Below are 24,327 nucleotides of genomic sequence, written 5' to 3' on the forward strand. Positions count from 1 at the left end.
GTGTGTTGGTTTTATCTTTATGATTAAATAAAAAAAACAAGTTTTTTCCACTGAAAGTAAGGAGTGACATCAAAACTTAAAACGCACAGAAATTACTTCGTATATGAAAGAGGCTGCTTCCTCATCAACGCCCCGCTCTTTACGCTAAAGTTTGACTCTTTCTCTCAATTCTTCTTTCTAAAACAGTAAAAAACTTTAGCGTAAAGAGCGGGGCGTTTATGAGGAAGCAGCCTCTTTCATATACGAAGTAATTTCTGTGCGTTTTAAGTTTTGATGTCACTCCTTACTTTCAGTGGAAAAAACTTGTTTTTTTTATTTAATTTCTGAACGTTTTTGAATCAATGCATGTTTTGATTTTGGCTCTCCGCAGAGGAATAATCAAAACGAAATTTGCATATTTTTTTTTTTGGCTCAATGGCTTTCTCATAACTTTGATCGAATGATTTTGAGAAAAAAAGAGCGGGGGACAAAGCCTAGTTGCCCCCCGATTTTTTGGTTAATTAAAAAGGCAACTAGAACTTTTAATTTTTTACGAATCTTTTTATTGGTAAAAGATTTACGTAACTTATAAATTAGCTTACGTAAAGAACTTTTGTATTCTCATGTTTTTATTACATATATGAGGGGATTCGCCCCATCGTCAGTACCTCGCTCTTTACACTAAAGCTTAAATTTTATCCCAATTCATTAAGAATGACCCCCTGAATCACAAAAGCCGTAGAATAAGTAGTTGAAATTACCGAAAATACTTTAGCGTAAAGAGCGAGGTATTAGAAGGAGGTGAGCCCCTCATATGGGTAATAATTTCTGTTTGTTTTAAGTTTTATTGCTGTTCCTTACTTCCAGCTGAAAAAGCTTTTTCACTTTTATTTTTTAATTGTTTTTTTTTTAAACAATGCTAGTAAATCCTGCTCTCCCTTCATGGAAATTTTCTTCTCCCATTACAAATTCTCGAAGGAAAGTTCCCCCAGCATATCCCCCTCTTCTCAACCCCTCCCCCAAACCAAAAAAATCCTCCTGAAAACGCCTGTATACTTCCCAATAACCATTACTATATGTAAGCACAGGTCAAAGTTTGTAACTTGTTGCCCCTCCCACGGGGACTGTGGGGGAGTAAGTCGTCCCCAAAGACATAGTTATAAGGTTTTTCGACTACGCTGAATAAAATGGCTATCTCAGAATTTTGATCCGTTGACTTTGGGAAAATAATTAGCGTGGGAGGGGGCCTAGGTGCCCTCCAATTTTTTGGTCACTTAAAAAGGGCACTAGAACTTTTTATTTCCGTTAGAATGAGTCCTCTTGCAACATTCTAGGACAACTGGGTCGATACGATCACCCCTGGGAAAAAAAAAAAAAAAACAAATAAACACGCATCCGTGATCTGCCTTCTGGCAAAAAATGCAAAATTCGACATTTTTGTAGATAGGAGCTCGAAACTTCTACAGTAGGGTTCTCTGATACGCTGAATCTGATGGTGTGATTTCCGTTAAGATTCTATGACTTTTAGGGGGCGTTTTCCCTATTTTCTAAAATAACGCAAATTTTCTCAGGCTCGTAACTTTTGATGGGTAAGACTAAACTTGATGAAACTTATATATTTAAAACCAGCATTAAAATGCGATTCTTTTGATGTAGCTATTGGTATCAAAATTCCATTTTTTAGAGTTTTGGTTACTATTGAGCCGGGTCGCTCCTTACTACAGTTCGTTACCACGAACTGTTTGAAAACCGTTGTAGGTTATTTTTCTTCGTGAAACTGGTTGCATATTGATTTTCTTTTTCTTTTTGAAACTGGTTGTATTTTGATTTTTGCTTGTGGAACTTGTTCCATGTTGATTTTTTTTTCTTTCGTGAAACGTAATGTATCTTGATTTTTTTGTCGTGAAACATATTCTATTTTTTGCTCATGAAATTTCTTGCATGCTGAGTTTTTGCTCGTGAAGCATAATTTATCCTGATTTTTTTTCCTTCTTGAAACAGATTTATCTTCATTTTTTCTCCATGAAACTTGTTTTATGTTCATTTTTCGTCATGAAACATCTTGCATGTGGGTTTTTTATAAGTGAAACTTCTCATATGTTGATTTTCTTCGTGAAAATTGTTGTTTGTCATTTTTTTCTTCGCGAAGCTTAATGCATCTAGATTTTGTTTTTTTTTGTTTTAATTTTTCCTGAAACTTTTTCTTATAATGTTTTTCTTCTTCGTAAAAATTTTTATGTGCGTCAAAACTCATTCTATTTTTATTTTTTCTTCTGAAACATATTGTATGCTGATTTTTTCGTCCTGAAACTTATTTTATAAGGATTCATTTTTTGTGAAACTTAATTTATCTTGAGTTTTTTTTTCGTGAAACTTGTTACATGTCGGTTTTTTCTTCGTGAAACATAATGTATGCTGATTTTTGTTCGTGAAACTTGTTGCATGTGGATTATATTTTCAAGAAACATAATACATCTGGATTTATGTCTTCAAGAAACTGGTTATATTTTTATTTCTTCTTCATGAAACTTATTGCATGTTGATTTTTTTCTTCCTTAAACTTGTAAGCCTTTTTCTTACATGCTACTAGGTTAGATTAACCTAACTGACCTAACCTACCGTGGGTAGGTTAACCTACTGATCTCACTAGTTATTACCATTTTATGATAAGTCTTAAGAACTTTTTTAAATACGGCTCTACAAGGTGGCAAACCAGCCCAAACCACACGTCTTCACTTCTGATAAAAGCTGGTTTGGCCAGTAACTACAATTTACCCAAACAAACTCAAGTTAAAAATCAGAACACGATTTACTATAAAATGATTCATTTGCTCTAATTACTGAAGAATCAAGCCAGTCATGTAATACGGCCACTTTCCTTTTTTTTACTCTGAAAAACTATTCAGTAAAAGCACACAAAAAATTACATAGTTAATTACTTTAGATAAAACAGACAATTAGATAAATTGTGCAGTAGGGGGATTATTGAGAAGAAGGAAAAGGGAGTAAATAAATCTCCTAAAATCCAAGAGTTCATATGGACATTGAACAAAAGATATTTTCTGTTCACCCTAAGCCCTGTTCACAAGAGGATTCATTTATATAAGAAAGGTACGGCAAATGCTACAGACAGAATTTGCATCCTGCTAACTGTTACGCTCTAGTTTGGTTTTTGTCAACAGAAAAGTTAAGAATTCCCAACTTGGCACCTAGAAATATTAAGTGTTTTCTACCACATATTTTTGGGCCAAATTTGTTTAAAAAGTGTATGAAAACTACATAAAATAGAAGTCTCCTCTTCTTCCTTTTCAGGAAAATTCTGAGTGGTTCCCTAAGATTAAATGTGTTGCTATCAAACAAGGAATGGATAAGAAAAACTTTATCAACGACAAATATCCAGCAAAGATATCATTTGACCTCCTACTATAAAGGGAACAATGGGCCAGTCACTGAAATAGAATGTAAATAAAAGGAAGGTACTTTACATTTACTACCACTACTATTACTAACACTCACTGCAACGCAAAGTTAGCTGAGGCCAACACAGCTGCGCACGCTGCTCCTCCATCCCATCTATTCACCACCCCCCCTCTTTACCTCTGACAGGAAGTTCCCATTTGCCTTAAATCTTTCCTTGTGACATCCTCCCACCCTATTTGGGACGATTTTTTTTTTTTTTGACCCTAAAAGGTTGGCCAAAAAAGGCAATCTTTGGCACTCTGTCAACTTCCATCCACAGAACGTTCCTTAACCATTTCAAAATTTCCCTCATTATAGCGCTATAAAGGGAGATTGAACCACATTTTACATCTCTACATTCTTTACATCTCTTACATCTATATTCTAATCTTGGTTTGCATACTTTTCCTGAACCGTGATCCATTCCAATTCCACTTTTAACATCTTCAATGCACCCACCGTCTTTATTAATAATGATACCTAGGTAAATGAAGCTGTCTACTTGACCGATCGTTTCGTTACCTAATACCACCTTTTCATCTTCACTTATTCCTAGTATTCGTGACTGAATACTCTTAAAATTAATTTCCAGACTTATTCTTGTACCCTGAACTCGCAAAATCTCTTAAACTTCATTATTCAGGTCAAATTTCATATAGGCTACTTGAATCATCAGTATAAACTAAGCTTAGGAGAATTTTACTTATCCATTGGATTTAGTGTTCTCCCATTGCTTTTGCTATGCTTGTTAAGACAAAGTCTGTCAAAATGATCCATATAAATGGGGATAGAATGCAACACTGCTTAACTCCTGATTTAATGCGAAACCACTTAGTAGCCTCATTTCCTACCTTAATCGAAGCAATGTTATTCTCGTACATAGAATCAATCACTATAATGCATTTATTTAGAATATCCTATAATGATAGGATCGTCAGTAAAGCACTTCTATCAGCTGAATCAAACACTTGCTTATAATTTATAAAATTAGGACCTAAAGGCGTTTGACAACTCAGGCACTTCTCAATTATTAATCTAAGAGTGCAAATTTGGTCGAAGTTTCCTCTACCCATCCTAAAACCACAGTGTTCTTCATTAAATTTCATCTACGTTATGTCTAATTCCAAAAATTATCATCATACTAAGGAATTTACGTTCTACACTCACTCTTAACACCGTTCACTGGAAGGGGTTTAGTTATAAATTTTTCTAAAATTGCTAGTTACTAGGTTTATTTATAATATTTAGTGACTTGTTTCTTACTTAATAGCAACCATATTTAAAAACACATTTACCAGATTATCAGCACCTGGAGCCATATTATTTTTTGATCCTTTCAGTACTGTCACTAGTTCTTCCTCTCAAAATAAATCTTGCTTCACATCCAAATGTTGATTTTTCAGGTTTTGCTATATCATTTCTGTGACTCTATCATGGTTTAGCACGTTCTCGAAAGGTCCTGTCCATCTCTCTTTAACTGTTTATCGTTAATGTTAGCCCCTTTACTATTTATAACAGGAAGAATTTCAGACTGACCATTGCCTCTAAATTCATTGACATGCCATTACAATATTTTACTATTATGTTGTCTGGCTGGAGCTTCCAGATCTTCCGCAATTTTATCCATGGCCTCAACGTCACATCTTACTGATTCACACTTTAATGGTTTCTCCACTTTCTATACATTGTTATTATTTTCAAATGAGTTATTATTCATATAATTCTTGTATGAACCCATGCTCCTATCTATTAAAAATAAGCTTTTTCACTAATATTTCTAGTTGATTTTCTAACTTTCTTCCTTAAGAAACCAACAGCAACTTCAAAAATTATTTTCCTCAAATTATTCCATCCATCTTCTACATTGTCAGATTTTAAACTCTCCAGTATAGTATTCAACCGTTCCTGGACATTTTTTGGAAATTTTAATTCTGGAGTCTAACAACGTTATAGCTTCCCGGAAGGCAGTTACCTTTCGAAACTAGCAACACGTCGACATTAGCACCATTTCTCACTCCTATAAGTTACCCATAATCTTTGGTTTATCGTATAAATGACACAATCACGTTTGATATTCACACCGATCTTTCCAAAATCTGAAGTCAGGAGGGTCAGTAATGATTGCCTTTAGTGTCATCATCTTTTGGAAAGGAATGGATAATATCAAGGTGATCCGAACACTTAGCTTTCCATGTGGATCTTCTCCGACTTCTTTTTTTCTTCTTGATTTTCATCAATGAAAGTAGTACAAATATTAAAAAAAAATAATTCACCAATTTATTTAATGACTAAAAAACCATTAAAAGGCCGCGATATTTCAAAATCACTATTTTTTTTTTGCTTCAAATTTTTTTTTGTTTCAAAATTATAATTATCAGCAGCTGCTTTTTTCTGTTCCGGGAAAGAAATTTCGAAGTTACAAATTACTGCTGAGTCAAAAATTAATAGCAGTTACCGCTCGAGAATTCCTTTTTGTTGTGTATTTTTATAAATCGTTTTTAAGATTTTGGTTAGTATGGGCCAAGATCATTCTTCACTAAGTTACAGCTACCGCTGCAGTAGTAATTTCAGGATTAGGTATGCAAGGGTTCGACGTCATGGCTACTTTGGTAAATGTATTAGTTCATTAAGAGCAAGCGGAGAAAAAATATCATACCTCCGATAATACATTTCTAAAACAACAAAAAAAAAGAATTCCGGTAGCTTAAGTGACTCTAGAGGCAAAGGGTGTCAAACCTTTTCCGTCCATCATTATCAAGAAGAATTGACTTCTGTAGCCTTGAAATCAATCTACTGTCTTTAGGACACCAAGGTAGATAACATACTAATAAGACTTCTTGGATGAAGTATTAACATGGCCTAATGTTGCAAAAGGGGGCTTTTAAGGACTTGGGAACTGTATTTTAGGGATATCCCAAAATTTTATTTGATGGGATTTCGGCTCTTTTCGGGCCAAAAATCTTAATTTGTCAAACAAATTGGAAGAAATCGCCACATTCCAACGGTAAGACCTCTTTTGTCTATTTAAAAAGTGAACTAGAACTTTCAATTTCAGTTCAAATGAGCCTCCTCCCCATCTTTTAAAGCCACTAGTTTGATACGATCTTCCTGAGAAAACAATGAAAAAAAAACACAGCCATTACAATCCTTCTAAAAAAGAAGCACATATTTGTGTTTTGCCAATAGGGAATTGCCTAGACAACAGGATTCTTGGGAATGCTAAATATGTTGCTGCAATTTTCATCAAAATCGCAACCCTTGAAGAGTTTTTTCCCTATTTTCCTCAAACCGCGCAGATTTTCTGAAGCTCATAGCCTCTTATGGGTCATTTTAAAATTTAGTGGATTATATATTTCATTGTAAAGCCACCGTTAATCCTACCACGGAATCATAGAATAAACTTAAAATGAGTTCTTTTTCATATATTCATTGGTGAAAAAATTACTATAGACAAGTGAAGTTCTTTGCTCACAGTTTGTTACCACGGACTGTTTGAGAAAATAACAAAACTCATTTCAGACTAAATAGAACGATTTTTGCTTCTTTTCTTTATTCCTAAATTTTTATTCTAAAAGACTAAACAGAAAAACTTTTAGGGATAATTTCTCCAGGAAGATCATTTCAGATTGAAGTTCAGCGTCGAATTAAGCTATTTTTCAAGTACTCAATTCTCGGTTTAGCAACCTCGAGATAATTGGGCCGATCTGTGTGCCTTTGTGTCTATCTTGTCGGTGGGACAATTGGGGGCACAATACGAGAAAGCTCAAGAGAAGAAAGTGAATTAAAGTACTTGCAGAAAACAGCCATTGATGCTACATCAAACCTCTCACTATCAGACTGGGGAGAGTCTTGGGGACGAATAAATCTGCCTTATTAACCATAATTTGGAGAGTTGCCAACAAAGGTTTAAATGCACCAGCATATAGTGAACATCCATACTCGGTGATGGGTCTGAAGCAAGACTCTTAGTGGGATGATCTAGTTGAGTGGTAAAAGATTTCTATTGTGAAGGGTTATCCCGAGCTGTGTGACACATGAGCTTTTCATCCGATTGGTTTTACAAGAGAGAGCAGTGGACAAGTGGATTCTAAGGAGGCGAGGATCATCAACTTTCTTTATGGTTCCGTTCAAGAAGATGAAATTGGGGTGAGGTGCAAGCGAGGTACTTTTGATCGGAAGATCATCAGCTCTTTTGTTTTCGATTCATTAAATCTGTCTTTCAAGGCACCAGGCAACTTTGCAAATCCCAAAAGATCCGTCTGTAGTGATGGGGAGACTTTAAACAGGTTTTTATGGTTTGTGATGATTACATGTATTGGGGTGTCATAAACCAAGTGATGCAGAAGGCTCACAAGGTTATCTCCCATGCCATTTATGTAAAAAATGGCAAGCGTAGGTCCCAGTCTACTACCCTATGGAATGTTTGCCTAAATTAGTAAATAAAGTAAGAAAGCTTTCAATCATTTTTAAGAGACGTCCTTTGCTATCATACACGTAGAGTTGCTTCACTGGGCCACAATGCCATACTCTGTCGAAAGGTTTAGTAATGTCGAATGACAATAATCTGATGTTATATCCTTTTGCCAGAAGCTGAATCTTCTACTGGTCCTGAGCCATTAAGTAGTCAAGCGCTCAACATTTCTGTCAGAATCTAAGTTGGCCATTATTGGGGAATGGAAAGGGTCCTTCCTCCACCTCTGCCACTATTTGGAGATCCCCAGCTCCACCAGAGTAACCAGGCGGTGCCTCAGAGGGTCAGGGTAGCTCTAACGCGACACAAATTTTTACGTGTCCCTGTTTTGTCGGTTTCTAGCCAACGGCAGGCTTCTGACAAGTGCATTTGCCCCGTGGTACGAATGCACCACGCTAATTGGCCCAAGAAACCACATTAAATGCGACGGGGATTAAGGTCCAACGACTATCATTCGTTCTCTCACGGAAACATAAACTATCATCACAAACTCTAGGCTAACTAGCTCTAGGCTAATCAAAAGAAGTCAAAAGTAGAAAATAATCATCTTGCTTGTTTTCAAATCAAAGTCTATAAAAGAAGTAACTAAGACTCTTCCTGTCATCAGAAAAAACAATAACCATCACCTGGGTGCAGCGTGCGAAGTCCAGCCAATCCAAAACCTCATCGGGTGCGACGTAAAGCTAGAATACATGGGCCGATTGTCACTTTCACCCCTAATTAAAACTCCCGTCCAAAAATATAAATTTTTTTTAGCAAGGATGAGTCACCCTTGTCACTATACAGTTACAATCCAGTTAATTTAACTATCTAAAAGAATAAAAGGGAAAAACTGACAATGTTAATGTAGAGAGAAAACCAGAGTTGCTAGCAGAAGGAAGGGGTGGTGGAATATCCTAGGGATATTCCCCCACCCCTTCAAAGAGTGGGGATAATTCAAATCAACTAAGAGAGCAAAGAAAAAAAAGAATATTTATCTAACGAAAAACAAGGGCCGGAGGTCCCAGCAGCGGTCTCCTTAAAATTCATTTGATTCAAGGTACTGGTAAAGTAAATGATTTGAAACCTTTTCATTAGCTTTCACAATGCGATAAATGAGGCTAATAGGCATATATGACTCCATGAACATTTGATCGCCATTTGGCTTAGGTATGGGAATGACATGGGTAAATATACATGTCTGCGAAAAGGTTCCAGAGGAAAATCACAGCGTGGAAAGTGACGACAAAGGTCCAGCAAATTCAGTAGTGCTGGTCTTTAAGAAAACATCAATTATATAATCAGAACTTGTCTATTGGTCACACCAAGACTCTTTTCAAGAGAACTTTTGGAGTGGAATAGTTCACACGATCAAGGATAGTATCGGTTCAATCAGGGGAGAATGGAACTTATTTACTGTCGTGTTCCATATCTAAAAATCACCTAACACCTTGGAAAGAGCTACAGTCTTTGCCTGTGAGTCTTGAAAAGTGCTCACGTCGTTATTATTTAGTGAAGGAATTGAAATTCTTTTTAACAACGGTAAAGCCTCTGTGACGATTCTTCAGCAGCTCTTAGCAGAGGCCTTTTGTACCTGAGGAGCGAATTCATTTCTTTACTGAACAAATGATTCCCTCTATTTCTTAAGGAGGATGGAATTCTTGCTCTAGATCTCAATTGCTAAGAAGAAACTGCGCTTCTTGAGCTATCCAAATCTCCTCTTTTTTATTATCAAATTTGTCAGAGGTGCTTTACATGGGGAGGAATACAAAGATTTCCCCGCGCAATGACTGCAGCGCACTCACCTGTGAAGATATGAGCGTCAACCTTAAGGAAATCTTGGTAATCCGTGAGGAATATATCAAAGCTAGATGATTCTTTTGGGCCATGGTAGGTATTGAATTCAACCAGTTGCTCAAGCCCATGCAAAAAAGATAGATCATTGAAATCTGACCCCTCCTTATCAGTGTTTTTGCTACGGAGCCACAGGCTATGATAGAAATTGAAATATCCATGGAAGATGATGACAGGCATAGTGCAATTATCCCGAATTTAATCAAACGAAGTTTCAAGATAGCAACTGAATCAATTGCCAGCGATGGAATGGATAACACCCGTGGAATGGAATTTAAAGATATTAATATCTTTTGTAATCATGCAGAAACTTTATTTCGAATACATGATGTATATAATACTAAACAATTGAACCCAAATGCAACTTTTAAGTGAACCAGACTAATTTTTTTATCCTCCCCCAGCCCTTAGAAAATTCCAGATGAACCCTCCGAAGCTATTTAGGAGTTATTTCAGACGTTCTGTTTTAGTAGTCTGGTTACACATAGCGACATTCAATTTCCATCTTTACTTTATCGGGAATGTCTTCAAGTTCTACAGAAGCTTGTAGTACCAAAACGTTTAGGGGATTTGGAGCTTTAGATGTTTAGGCCCCTTCCCCCAAGCCAAATTTCGAGTTCTTCTTGTCCCACCAAAACAAACTTTTAATTTACCTCTGCTCCCAACAGTGAAGCAGCCAAGTGAAAAATAAAGCTCTACTTGGCCCCCAGACACTACCTGAAAGGTTAAATCAATTATCTAAGCTGTTCCAAAAGCATTGCAGAGAACATATTTTGGAACTAGGGTGGACATAGCTTCTCTTGATTTATTCAGGTATGTTTTTCGTTTCAGTAGTGTACTATTTAGAAACTCTGAAATATCTCGATCTTGTGAACACGCTCCTAAAAGTTCCAGACTAATTAGACAACAGAAACTAAACATATCCAACTTTTCTGCCAAAGCCTATCTAAAAACAATGCACAGTTTTCATAATTTAGGGCCATTGCCCCTGCGGCTGCGGTGGCCATTTCGGCCACGGAAGCATACTTAAAGGGTCTTTTAACTATTCTGAAGAAGTTACTGGGGTGCCCAATGACAGTAAGGGGTACGAGAAGGGGGCTAATTGCCCTTTAATCACTTTCAATTAAAAGGTATTATAGCTTTGAATTTCGAATCAAATGAGCCCCCTCCCAAGTTTCTACTACCACACTTACCATACGAAGCGATTAGGAAAACAAAAGTAACACACGGGGGACAAATGTCTCTTTATTAAGGCAGCACAGGGTCGTTACCTCTGAAAATAGTAGTTTACTTGATTTTACAGCGAACACTTATTCGATAATATTCGATGAAAAGTCAAACTGTTTGATCACTTTTTTTACCATTAATTAAAAAAAAATACCACAAAAAAAGTTTTTAAAAGAAAAGTAAAGAGCACCATTAAACCAAAAATGAGCAGAAATAAAGTAAAATAATCTTCAAAGCGTAAAACTACAACATATCACCATCAGTAAACAAATGAAACTCAAAACTAACAGAAAACAAATAACTGAGTCGAATTCAAAACGAATGAAGATTAATATGAAAAGGGCTGACAACCCCCATGCCCTCTCAGGACCAGAACATAATTCGCACTTTACTGAAAAAATAGACCAATGAATGTGGATTGAAAGTTTAATATGCATGTACTGATATATATTCCTAAAAGTCTTTATAAATTTTGATTTGTTAAAGTTAAAAAGATTAAAACATTTAAAATATATTTTGTTGTCAGTAAAGTGTAAATTATGTTCTATCCTTGAGAAGGCATTGGGGTTGTCGATCCTATTCATATTCATGTCTGTTCGTTTTGAGTTAGACTCGGTTATTTATTGTAGTTTCTGTTTGATTTGGGTTTTATTTGTTTATTAATGGTGATTTGTGATGGTTTAACATTTTGAGAATTATTTGGCTTTATTTCTGCTCATATTTGATCTAAGGGAGATCTTCAATTTTTAAAAAAAAAACTTATTCTGTGGAACAAAAGTCTTTTAATTAATTATTTTCTAGTCGTTTTTTATTGACATGGTTTTTTTCACGGAAAGAGAAAATGAAATTTTGCATCTTTTCGTTTTCCAAACAGTTCGTGGTAAAGGAGCGACCCGGCTCAATAGTAACCGAAAATCTAAAAAACAAAATGTAATACCAATAGTTACATCAAAAGAATTGCATTTAATACTGATTTTAAATATATAAGTTTCATCAAGTTTAGTCGTACCCATCAAAAGCTTGTATTTTGCCAGAAGCCAGATCACGGATGCGTATTTATTTGTTTTTTCCCCAGGGTGATCGTATCGACCCAGTGGTCCTAGAATGTCGCAAGAGGGCTCATTCTAACGGAAATTGAGAGTTTTAGTGCTCTTTTTAAGTGACCAAAAAAACTGGAGGGCACTTAGGCCCCCTCCCACGCTCATTTTTCCCGAAGTCTCCAGATCAAAATTTTGAGATAGTCATTTTGATTAGCATAGTCCAAAAAACTGATAACTATGTCTTTGGGGACGAATTAATCCCCCACAGTCCCCAGGAGAGGGGCTGAAAGTTACAAACTTTGACCATTGTTTACATATAGTAATGGTTATTAGGAAGTGTGAAGACGTCTTCAAGGGAATTTTTTCGCGGCTGGGGGGAAGTGTTTGAGGGAGGGGGTTACGTGAGAGGATCTTTCCATGGAGGAATTTATCATGAGGGAAGAGAATTTCCATGAAGGGGGTGCAGGATTTTCTAGTATTATTTAAACAAAAAATGAGAAAATAAATAAAAGAAAAATAATGAGAAAATAAATAAATTCCAGTTGAAATTTTTTCAACTGGAAGCATGGAGCAGCATTAAAACTTAAAACGAACAGAAATTACTACGTATGTAAGGGGGTTAGTCTCCTCCACAATACCTTGCTTTTTACGCTAAAGTATTTTTAGTAATTACAACTATTTATTCTACAGCCTTTGTGATTCAGGGTTCACTCTTAAAGATTTGAAACAAAATTTAAGCTTCAATGTAAAGAGTGAGGTATTGACGAAGGGGCGAAACCCCTCATATACGTAATAAAAAATACACAGATAAAGAAGTTCGTTACGAAAGTTAATTCGTAAGGTACGTAAGTTTATTACTAACAAAAACGTGCATAAAAAATAAAACATCTAGTTGCATTTTTAAGTCACCAAAAATTGGAGGGCAACTAGGGTTCCTCCCCCACCCCTGTTTTATTAAAATCATCCGATCAAAACTATGAAAAAGCTATTTAGCCAAAAAAAATTAATATGCAAATTTCGTTTTATTGATTTATGTGCGGAGAGCCAAAATCAAAACATGCATTTAATTCAAAAACGTTTAGAAATTAAATAGAAAAAAACTTTTTTAACTGATAGTAAGGAGCGACATTAAATCTTAAAACGAACAGAAATCACTCCGTATATGAAAGGGGCTTTTCCTCCTCACCCCCCCGCTCTTGACACTAAAGTTTTTTACTGTTTTAAAAAGTAGAGTTAAGAGAAAGAGTCAAACTTTAGCGTAAATAGCGGGACATTGAGGAGAAAAAGCACCTTTCATATACGGAGTAATTTCTGTTCGTTTTAAGTTTTAATGTCGCTCCTTACTTTCAGTTAAAAAAAACATATTTTTAATTATTCAATTTCATCGTAAAGTCACCGTTAATCCTACCACAGAATCATAGAATAAACTTTATATATTCTTTTCATATACTCATTGCTAAAAACAAATCCGTTAAAAAAAAATTAATATGTAAATTTAGTTTCAATCACGGTGAGCCAAAAAATATGCATTAATTCATAAACATTCAGAAATAAAAAAAAAATTCAACTGAAAGTAAGGAGTGACATTAAAAGTTAAAACAAACAGAAATTATTCCGTATATGAAAGGGGTCATCCCCTCCTCGACGCCTCGCTCTTTACGCTAAAGTTTTTTATTGTTTTAAAAAGTAGAATTGTGAGAAAGAGTCAAACTTTAGCGTAAAAAGCGAGGCGTCCAGGAGAGGACAACCCCTTTCACATACGGAATAATTTCCGTTGGTTTTGAGTTTTAATATCGCTCCTTACTTTCAGTTGAAAAAAACTTGTTTTTTTTTAAATTTAATTTTCTATATGAATCCGTATCTGGCTTGTTATTTCTATGCTGGAGGAAATTTTTCAACAATATTAACAGCATACATCTTTTTGAAAATCTTGACACAAATTGTATTGTTTAATTTACTTTTATGCCTCCTCAGATAAACCTAAAAAACAAAACTTGTGCCATTCCAAAGAAATTCTACCAATGCTCTTTGACAATCTGGACACACACTCCTTTGATTTAGTTAAATTGTAATAGCAGCAGGAGTAACTATAGTAGCCCTAAAAGCTTAAACTTAATACCCTCAGAAATTCTTGTGATATTGCTGAAATCTCTTATTGGCAACCAGCATACACACAATGTCTTTTGATTTGGTGTTAGAGCAAGATTATGTTTTGCAGCATAATGGGCAAATTGCATAACTGGGGGTGGGGGGTGAAATACCCAGTATCCCAATAGACGGCATTACTGGACCGTTCAACAATGCTGAACAAAATGACTATCTCAAAATTTGGATTGGATGGATTTGGAAAATTAATGGGCTTTGGAGGGGACTGCTTACCCTCAAAATCATTTTTGACTCTTACAAAGGGCACCAAAACTCGAACTTCCAATCGAGTTAGCCCTTTAAAATTCTCAATGATATTGGCATCTATGATAGAGCAGTGCTGCCTATGATACTGTTTATATGCCATTTTGAAAGCCTGTATGCACATAGTATTTTTGTTTAATTGAAACGCCCCCTAAACATCCACCAAAAGTTGAACCTTAATACTCTTAGCGTCATTAATTACAGTAATCATAGGAGTTGCATTAATAGTATGCTCATGGTGCCTTCTAGCTAGTTCAAAATCCGCCACATCTTACCCTGAAAGATCTAACTTAATAATGTAAGCTGTTTCTGGAGATATTCCTATGTCACCCTTTTAACAATCTACATGCTCGTAGTTCGTTTTGATTTAGTTCAACATCCACCAAAATATTCCTTGGAAGCTTCACCTTAATATCCTTAGCTTGCGTAGTAGCAATAGTTGCAGTAGCAGTAGTAGTATTAGTACCAGAATGCACTTAGCACCTTTGGGTTTCTTTAACGTCCCCATCAACACATGCTGAAAGTTTCAATTTGATACCGTAAGCCGTTTTTGAAGCATTGCTTCAAAATCATGATACGTTTTCTTGACAGCCCGTATAGGCATAGTGTGTGATTTGATTTAGTTCAATGCAGCTTCAGTATTTCCCAAATATTTTCCCTTAAAACACTTAGTTTCAGTAGCAGTGGTAGTTGTAGCAGTAAAAGCCATAGTAGCAGTAATAGTAGCTTTGGTAGCAGTTGCAGTAGCAGCAGTAGTAATAATAGTAGCAGTAGTAGCATGAGTAGAAGGATTAGCATTAAGATGCAAATATTGTCTTTTGGTTAGTTCAATTTTCTCGCAACATACTCTGAAAGTTTCAGCTTCACACACCGAACTGTTCCTAAGACATTGCTGATATGTCCTTTTGACAACCTGCATAGACGCCGTGATGTGATTCAGTTTACCTTTCCCCTTCAATATTCCCTGAAAATTCCATGTTCAAACCATTGGACACAGTTGTGATAGTAGTCACAGTAGTAGTATTATTAGTACTAGTAGCAGTACTAATAGTAATAGCACTAGTACTAGCAGCAACAGTAGTATTTACATATCTCCTTTTGGTCACTTAAATATCCCTCTCATCAAGTTCTAGAAGTTTCAATTTAAGACAGTTATAGTAGCAGTAAATGTGGCAGTGGTAATAGTACCAGCAGTAACGTGCATATTTTCCTTTTGGTCAAATAATCTTCCCCTTTAAGCATTCTCTGAAAGTTCCAACTTAATACCCAACTCCATTCCTGAGATACGCCCTTTTGATAATCTGGCTAAAAATAGTGCCTTTTGAGTTAGTTCAAATTTCCGCTCAATATTTTCTCAACTTTTCATCTTCATGCTCTTAGCCTTGATAGTACTAGTATCACAATAGCAGTGGCTGTTAATGGAGAAGTAATAGCAGTAGTAGTGTTATATTAGTAGTATTAGTAACAGCAGTAGCAGCAGTATTAATAACAGTAGTACCATGTACATGTTGCCTTTTGGTCACTTGAACATTCCCCTCATGACACCCCGGAAGTTTCATCTTGATACGGTAAATCGTCCCGAGACTAGTATTTGCGATTGAAGTAGTAGTTGGAGTAACTTAGTAGCACTAGTAGTAGTAAAAGTAGCAGTGGTAGTAATGTTAGCAGAAGCCTGCACGTATTACCTTTTGGTCAATTAATCTTCCCCTTTAAGCACTCTCTGAAAGTTCCAACAACACCCAAAACCATTCTTGAGGTATGCCGTTTTAAAAACTATATACACATAGTCTGTTTTGATTTAGTTCAAATTCCCCTCAATAGTCTGTCAAATTTTCACCTTCATATGCGTGGCCTTAATAGTACTAGTTTCATAGTACCAGTGGTAGTGGCAGGAGCAGTAGTAGTAATAATTGTGTTTTATTAGTAGTAGTATTAACAGTAGCAGCAGCAGTATTAATAGCAGTGGTGGCAGGTACATGTTGTCTTTTGGGGGGTTGAATATACCCCTCATGAAGCCCGTACCAGCTACTAGTATCATGATATGCCAGTATCAGCAATTTGTATGCACTAACTATGTATTGATTTATTTCAATTCTTAAACAATGTATACAACAATGTAAATAATAGGCAACTATTCTTAAACAATGGACAAATTGCCTAACTTACAGCCATTGTCCTGAGGGCTTTGGAAGGATTGACATCCCCAAAGACATAATCACTGGTTCTCTTGATAATGCCGAACGAAACGGTGCTTTGAGAAATGATGGGCCTGGGGTTGGCTGGTTCTCCAATTTCTGACTAAATAAGCCCTACCCGAAGCTTATACAACCACTAACTCCATAAAAACCTTATATACCCAAGGGGCATAACTTACAACCCTTGCCCCTGGGCTTTGGGGGGCTGTGTCAAGCCTGGAGACATTGCTGTATGTTCTTTGGGCTATCTCAAAATTATGATCAGTTTGGTTTAGAGAAAAGAGGACGTCGGAAAGAGGCGAGGCTAAATGCCGAAAAAATCACTTTTGACTCTTGTAAGGGAAATGGAACTTTCAATTTCCATTGAAATGAGTCTCCTCTAAGATTTATAAGACCACCCTTCAATAAAACCTTATATGCCTCCGTGGCATAACTTACAATCCTTACCCCCACGCTCTAGGGGGTTGTGTCAATTCCTAAGGCCTTCTTATAGGATCGTTAAACTTTTTTGAACAAAATGGCTATCTCCATATTTCCATCAGACGCATTTGGCGAAAAGAGGACTGGGGGGATGCTAGTTGTCCTATGATCACCTTTGTCTCTTAAAAAGCGCATCACAACTCCTCATTTCTAATCAAATGAGTCTCCTTTGGAGTTTCTATGACCATTCCTTCCAAAAAACCTTACATGTTAATAATGGGGAACTATCAGAACTTATAGCCCTTGCCCTGAGGACGTTGGGACGGTTGTCATCCACAAAGATATAATTACTGGATCTTTCACTATGTTCAACAAAATGGCTTAAAAACTGCCTTGGTTAGAAAAAAAATAAAATAAAACATTGTGCCCACATCGCTCTTTGTTTCGGCAGCACTATTGCACTGTCTATGATTTCTGATCGTTTTGAGCCTTAACTAAGAAATTAATTCTGCAGTATTTGTTTTTGCATTGTTATATGTTCTTTGGACTTTATTTTAAACAAAATGGCTATCTCACCATTTCAATCAGATGCATTTGGGGAAAAGAGGGCATCTGGAGGGTGGGGGTCTACTTGCCCTCCTATCACTTTGGACTCCCAAAAGGGAACTTGAGCTTTCAACTTCCAATCAAATGAGCCTCCTCTAAAGCTTATACGACCACCCCTTCCAAGAACCTTATATGCCCCCAGGACATATCTTACAACCCTTGCCCCCAGGCCCTGGGGGGGATGTCAACCCTGAAGGCCTTGTTATATTATCTTCAGACTATTTTTTAACAAAAAGACTACCTAAAAATTTCTATCGGATGCATTTGGGGAAAATAAGACTTGGGAAGGAGAGGGGGAGGCTAGTTACCCTCAGATCAATTTGGCTCTCAAAGAGAGGACTAAAACTTCTGATTTCAAATCAAATGAGCCCACTCCAAAGCTTATACGGCCACCTCTTCCACAGAAATCTTGTGGGTTAATAATGGACAACTAGTGTAGTTTATAGCCATTGCCCAGAGGGCTTTGGGGGGGGGGGGGGAATTGTCATCCTCAAAGATATAATTACTGGACCTTCTAACTATGCTCAACAAAGTGGCTATCTAAAAATTTTGCTTGGATGTGTTTGGGGTAATAATGGGGTGGGGCGGGGGCCTGGTTGCCCTCCAATAACTTTCGACCCTTAAAAAGGTCACTATAACTATCAATTTCAGACCGAATAAGCCCCTTTCAAAGTTTCTACGATAACTCCTTCTATACAAAGTGCCTCGGTCAGACAAAAAACAAGAAAAATATTAAATTGTGCCCAAATCGCGTTTTACTTTGGCAGCGCTATTATGCTCCCTACAATTTCCAACGTTCCATGGAGAAATACAATTATGTTGCAAATAATTCTTGGCTTCTAATAAATAATGCAAGAAAAGTATAACACGACCATGTTTTATTTATAATATAAAAGTAAAATCATTCCATTAGTACTTTAACTAACATTTACCGTTTCTCTTCTTTTTCCCATTTCCTCCAACCAATAAAGACGGGGGTATTTCATTTAGAGAAACCCCTTTAACTGAGAAAAGTCTCGAAGCTCGTTCATTAAGACTTCCACCACATTTCATACCACGCCTTTGTAGCTCAATTTTCAGGGTTTCAAGACCAAAAGGTTCTAATTCTTCAGCCGAATTATACATTTCTAAGCAGATTTCTTCTACTTCTTTCTTAATGTCACTACTTCGGACCGGATGCTGCTAAAATAAGATATACATTACATAACACTGGTATTTACAGTTTTTATCTAACATAAGATAAGTTTTATTTTCAGAAAGTAATTCTATGAAAAAAACTTTAAGCGTTTAGGATTTTACGTGAAAGTATTCAACCCAAAGGAAAACAGAAAAGATCATCCTTGAATTTTTTAGACAAAAATTTTCTTCTTATCCTTGAATGTTTTAAATTTTTAGTATTCTAGGGACGGTGCTAATAAATATTTCAAGTTTAACTCCCCACCCTTCGCTCTAAAAGAGGAATTTCCCCCTCTGACAGGTTAAAGAATAAGATGTGTTTCCGTACCACATAAATAGTTTTTTCAGCCATTCATTTTTATTTAACAAAGATGTTATTCAGTTTAAGCCTTTTAATTTTGCCTTTGACAAAACATTTTCCGAGGAAGTTTTTAGACATGGTCCCCATTTTTATCCGTCTAGATTCCAAACACACAACGTTTTGTAGGGGGTTCCCATTTCAAAGTTTCGCCATTAAATTTTATGTTCCCTCCGCGAGTTTAAAAATCTTGATTTCATTCGTCAGCTGAGTTTCATCTTTTTATCCATTTACACCATTATATTTTTGAAATTTGCTAGCAGTTTTTTTTTCGGGTTGAAATACAACAAAAATATGCGAAAATATGGGATTTTTTTTTATTCTTTAAGGAAACATACATCATTTTAAAGAACAAGTCTAAGTAATATCATAATTGGTTGTAATTCATAATCTATATATATAAAAATAAGTTGTCTGTCTGTGTGTCTGTCTGTCAGGTGACGTCATGTTTCTGTGTCGACTGACGTCGTGAAGTTAGTTGTCGTCATTTTTGCTATGACGGTGACGTCATTAAAGATATTTAAGACATATATGTTCACGTAGAAATCTATTAATGTTTATGTTTAAAATGACTGATGAACTTACAATGGCAAAAGCCGATGAAGATGCTCAAAGAGTCTATGCCAAAAAACTTGCTGCTGATAGAGAAAGTCAGAAAAGAAAGCGTGCCGAGGAATCAAAAGAACAGCAAGGAAACAGGCTTGAGGCTAAAGAACGCAAAACCGCGCAGTTACATGAAGATCCACCTGGACAGCGAGAGTCAAAACATATCAAAACTGAAAATGATAGCGATGATGATTGGGTTTGGGATTTTGACTTGGATAAGGTCATCAATGCCTACCAGATTTTAGTTAAAAAAACAAAGGTTCGGCGATATGTATTTCATAGTGAAGCTGAAAAGTAAAGAAGAAAAAGAAAACCAAAAAAAGAAAAAATGTAAAAAACTAAAAAATACTAAAAAGAAAAAACGCTCAAAGAGAAATTACAGACCGGGACACAAATGACGACCGGGACAGAGGGAATATAAATAACGACCGGGACACTCAAAGAGAAATTACAGACTGGGATACCGGGACACAGGGAATATAAATGACGACCAGGACACAGGTATTTAAGAATATCGTTCAAAGACAAATTTTTAATTGTAAGAAGACCGTTGAAAGAGAAATTTCTAATTGTAAAATGACTGAAGAACCTACAATGGCAACACCCGAGGAAGCTGCTCAAAACGAATGTATTCAAGCCGAAGTAGCTGAGTTGGTAAAGCGTTATGTTTCAGGTTCTAGGTCCGAGAGGCTCCAGGTTTGAACCTTGGCTTTAGCATTAATACTAAAGTAGAAAAAAACAAAAAAAGGTAAAAACTACAAAAAAACTAAAAAGAAAACATATATATATATATTTATATATATATATATATATATATATCTATATATATAAAAATAAGTTGTCTGTCTGTGGATCTGTCAGGCAACGTCATGTTTCTGTGTCGACTGACGTCATGTTTTCGACTGACGAAATTACAGATCGGGACACAAATGACGACCGGGACACCGGCACATAGGGAGTATAAATGACGACCGGGACACAAGGAATGTTCGATTAGCAATCACCATCAACAAAGCACCGGGACACAAATGACGACCAGGACACAGGGAGTATAAATGACTACCAGGACATAAGTAAAAAAAAAATTAAAAACTAAAAAAAAGGTAAAACTACAAAAAAACTAAAAAGAAAAAAAAAACTAAAAACTAATAAAAACTAAAAAAGCTAAAAAGCTACAAAAAAAACTAAGAAAGAAAATAAAATGAAAAAGGAAAAAAAAATGAAAAATAAAGGAGAAAAACAAAACTAAAAAAAAGAAAAAAAAAAACTAAAAAAAGGTAAAAAACTAAAACCTAAAAAAAGACCAATTCAAAAACGAATGTATATACAGACCGGGACACAAATGACGACCGGGACACCGGGACATGACGACCGGGACACAGGGACACAACTACAACAGGGACGCCGGGGGGCTCAGGGGGATATATAAATGACGATGGCGACACAGGGAATCGTCGATTAGCAATCACCATCAACAAAGCTCAAGGGCAATCATTAGAATCATGAGGTATAGATCTGAATACGGATTGTTTTCCCATGGACCATTATATGTTGCATGTTCAAGAGTCGTTAAACCTGACATTCTATTTATATGCACAGACAATGGGACAGCAAAGAATGTTGTATATTCGCAAGTTTTACGTAGTTAAAAACATATATATATATATGTATATATATATATATATATATATATATATATATATATATATATATATATATATATATATATATATATATATATATATATATATATATATATATATATAATATATATATATATATATATATATATATATATATATATATATATATATATATATATATATATATATCACAGGTGGGACATAGGGACACAACTACAATGGCGCGTAACTAATATGGCGCGTAACGACTTACGCGCGCGGGGGGGCTTGGGGGGGGCGCGAAGCACCCCCACCAACTAGGTGTTGGGGTGGCGCGAAGCGCCACCCCAACAGCTAGTATCATAATATAATATCAATTTAATATCATACGTAATATCATAATTCTTTTTTCTGGTTGAAAATATATAGAAAATATTGGAAAATATGGGAATTTTTCTTTTATTCTTTAAGAAAATATTTTTTAAAGAAACAGTCTAAGTAATTTTTTAAAGAAAAAGCCTAAGTAATATCATAATTCTACCAAAATGAATGGACAAATCAGAAGCTATCGAGGTAAATTTTGCAAGTATCTTTGGTTCGGTGAATGGATGAAGCTGAAACTAAAGAATCCACTGATATCTCGTCCTTTTGGTGTTGGTTAAAGCTGCAGGCTTGTCGCAAAATTATTTGTTTCAAAGAAAACACATACTTTAAAGCGTAGAGCAAAGACTTTTCAAAAACTAGGAAAGTTGCTTCCGCCGGTTTGAATGAAACTTCCAGGAACGTATCAAAAACCCGAACTAGGGCCTGGGAAGGTTTTTTCGAGTGCTTAAGTCCATCCAGTCTCTACTTGTAAGGCTTGAAAGATTCTTTGAAAAAAAATTATTAAAGATAATTCGTTTTCTTGTGTACCACAAGAAGATATATGGCAAGATTACCCGTTATATAATAGGGTAAAAAAAATTGTTCTCCAGATAAATATACCTTTCAACAGTCAGCTCAATAACCAATTGCTATACACCTCTGGATAGTTCGTCAGTTCCTAACAAAAACACTTGGTGGTAACGAAATGTAAGAAGGAGCGACTTGCCCCAGTCTGAAAAAATTCGGATAACTATTGATGCATTAAAGGAATAGTCTTTTTATGATGATTCCAAGTATCAAAGCTTAATAAAGTTTAATGATACCCATCAAAAGCTACGAGCCTGAGAAAATTTACCTGATTTTTGAAAAAAAAAAATCGTGAAACCCCTCTTAAGTAAAGCGATCTTAATTAAGATCTCATCATCAGATTCAGCATCTCAGAGAATCATACTATATTTCAAGCTCCTATAAACCAAACTGTCGATTTGTTTTGCTAGAAGATAGATTATGTGTGTTTATTTGTTTTTTCCCGGGGGTGATCATATCAAACCAATGATCCTAGAAGATCAGGAGACCACATTTGAACGGAAATCAATAGTTCTAGTGCCCTTTTTAAGTAGTCAAAACGATTGGAGGGCAACTAGCGCCCCTCCAACGCCCATTTTTGCACAACCCCATCCGATCAAAAGTTGAATCAGCAAAGTTGATAAGTGCAACAACTATGACTTTGGCGATTACATGACCCCCCATAGACGCTTGAGAAAGGGCTGTAAGTTACGCAATTTGTCCACTGTTCACACATAGTATTTGTTACTGGGATGTACATGGAATTTTTTGGAAAAGAGAGATTTTCCGTGGGAAGAATTTTGTTGGGAAGAGGGTTTAAAGCGAAATTTTTCGAGAGAATTTTAGACGGGGGGGGAGAGGAAATTTCCTCGGATTATTTTATAAAAGGTCAGAACATGAAAACAAAACAACTGTTTCCAACTGGAAGTATGGAGCAACATTAAAACTAAACGAACAGAAATTATTGCGTATATGACAGGGGATACCCCATCCTCAATCCCTTGCTCTTTACGGGTAAGTTTGACTTTTGTCAAATTTCTTTAAGACAAGGGCCATTGAATTTGAATGAGAAGTAAAGATGAAAAACTACAAAAAATATAGTCAATTAATAATATAATTAAATAGCCGAGAAAACGAGGTAATACCAGCAAGTGAACAGAAAAGAAGCGAAAATGACAAAAGCAGACATTTCGGCAAAGACCTCCGCCAAGCCGTCTTCAGTGCTAAAAATAAAAAGAAGAAAAACTAACCTTTTGAAGTAAACTCGATCAGAGCAGAATAAACACTGTATCAAACCAAAAAAAAAAAAAGAAAAAAAAAGAATTGAAAAAAATATTCAACCTTTTAAAGAAACAGAGAGATTTTTTTTTCCAAGTCTGTCACTGAGTTTAGGAATGTATGGTAGAGTGATGAATACTTTGTTTTCAATTGCCGGAGTTACTAAAGAAAGTGGGATTCCCCTATCTTTTCTTTTAGTTCTAGAATGGATAAAACTACCCCAAAATTTGGAAGTATGTTTACAGACTTCTGTGTTCATGTGGTAAGTTTTGTATTGACAGGGCCCGTCAGCAGCTGCGGGAACGACTGCATAAACACAGGATTTCAACAGATAAATCTCTGAGATGTGAAAATGAAAATAAAAATGACGATTTTGATTCTGCTTTGGCCTACATATCTTAAAAAATCCAGGTCATTTAGTTCTTTTTGATGAGACACTTTAATATCTACAGTAAAATGGCTTACCACAATTTTTTAGAGACGCAATTGAAAATAAAAATACGTAACTAGAAACCTTACTTCAAATAGAGATACTGAATATATTCCTATAAATGCAATCTACAATAACTGAATGTTAAAAGATTCACATAAAAATTTTCCTCAGTTTAAATTACGATCGTCTTACCGCATTTTTAATGAAAATCGGATCAGTAGGCAAGTAACTCAATTGCTAAGCAGGGAATTCTTGCCCAATGGTCTTTCATTTATTCCGGGTTGG

The 24,327-nt window shown here is 35.8% G+C and overlaps 1 protein-coding gene across 2 annotated transcripts in view; it reads right to left on the minus strand.

The window, feature by feature from the left end:
- Positions 1–18,500: 18,500 nt before the first annotated feature.
- LOC136029024 (splicing regulator SDE2-like) overlaps positions 18,501–24,327 on the minus strand; it is a 41,663-nt gene continuing 35,836 nt past the window's right edge. Inside the window, exon 7 of one of the 2 annotated variants that reach the window (XM_065707045.1) lies at positions 18,501–18,818. In XM_065707045.1, coding sequence (XP_065563117.1) covers positions 18,561–18,818 — 258 coding nt within the window. In that variant the 3' untranslated portion in view covers positions 18,501–18,560. Of the gene's footprint in view, positions 18,822–24,327 lie in introns of both variants that reach the window. The other variant, XM_065707044.1, reaches the window with a different exon arrangement.

Source organism: Artemia franciscana, chromosome 7, assembly GCF_032884065.1.
Source record: "Artemia franciscana chromosome 7, ASM3288406v1, whole genome shotgun sequence".
In the NCBI taxonomy this organism is placed as follows: Eukaryota; Metazoa; Arthropoda; class Branchiopoda; order Anostraca; family Artemiidae; genus Artemia; species Artemia franciscana.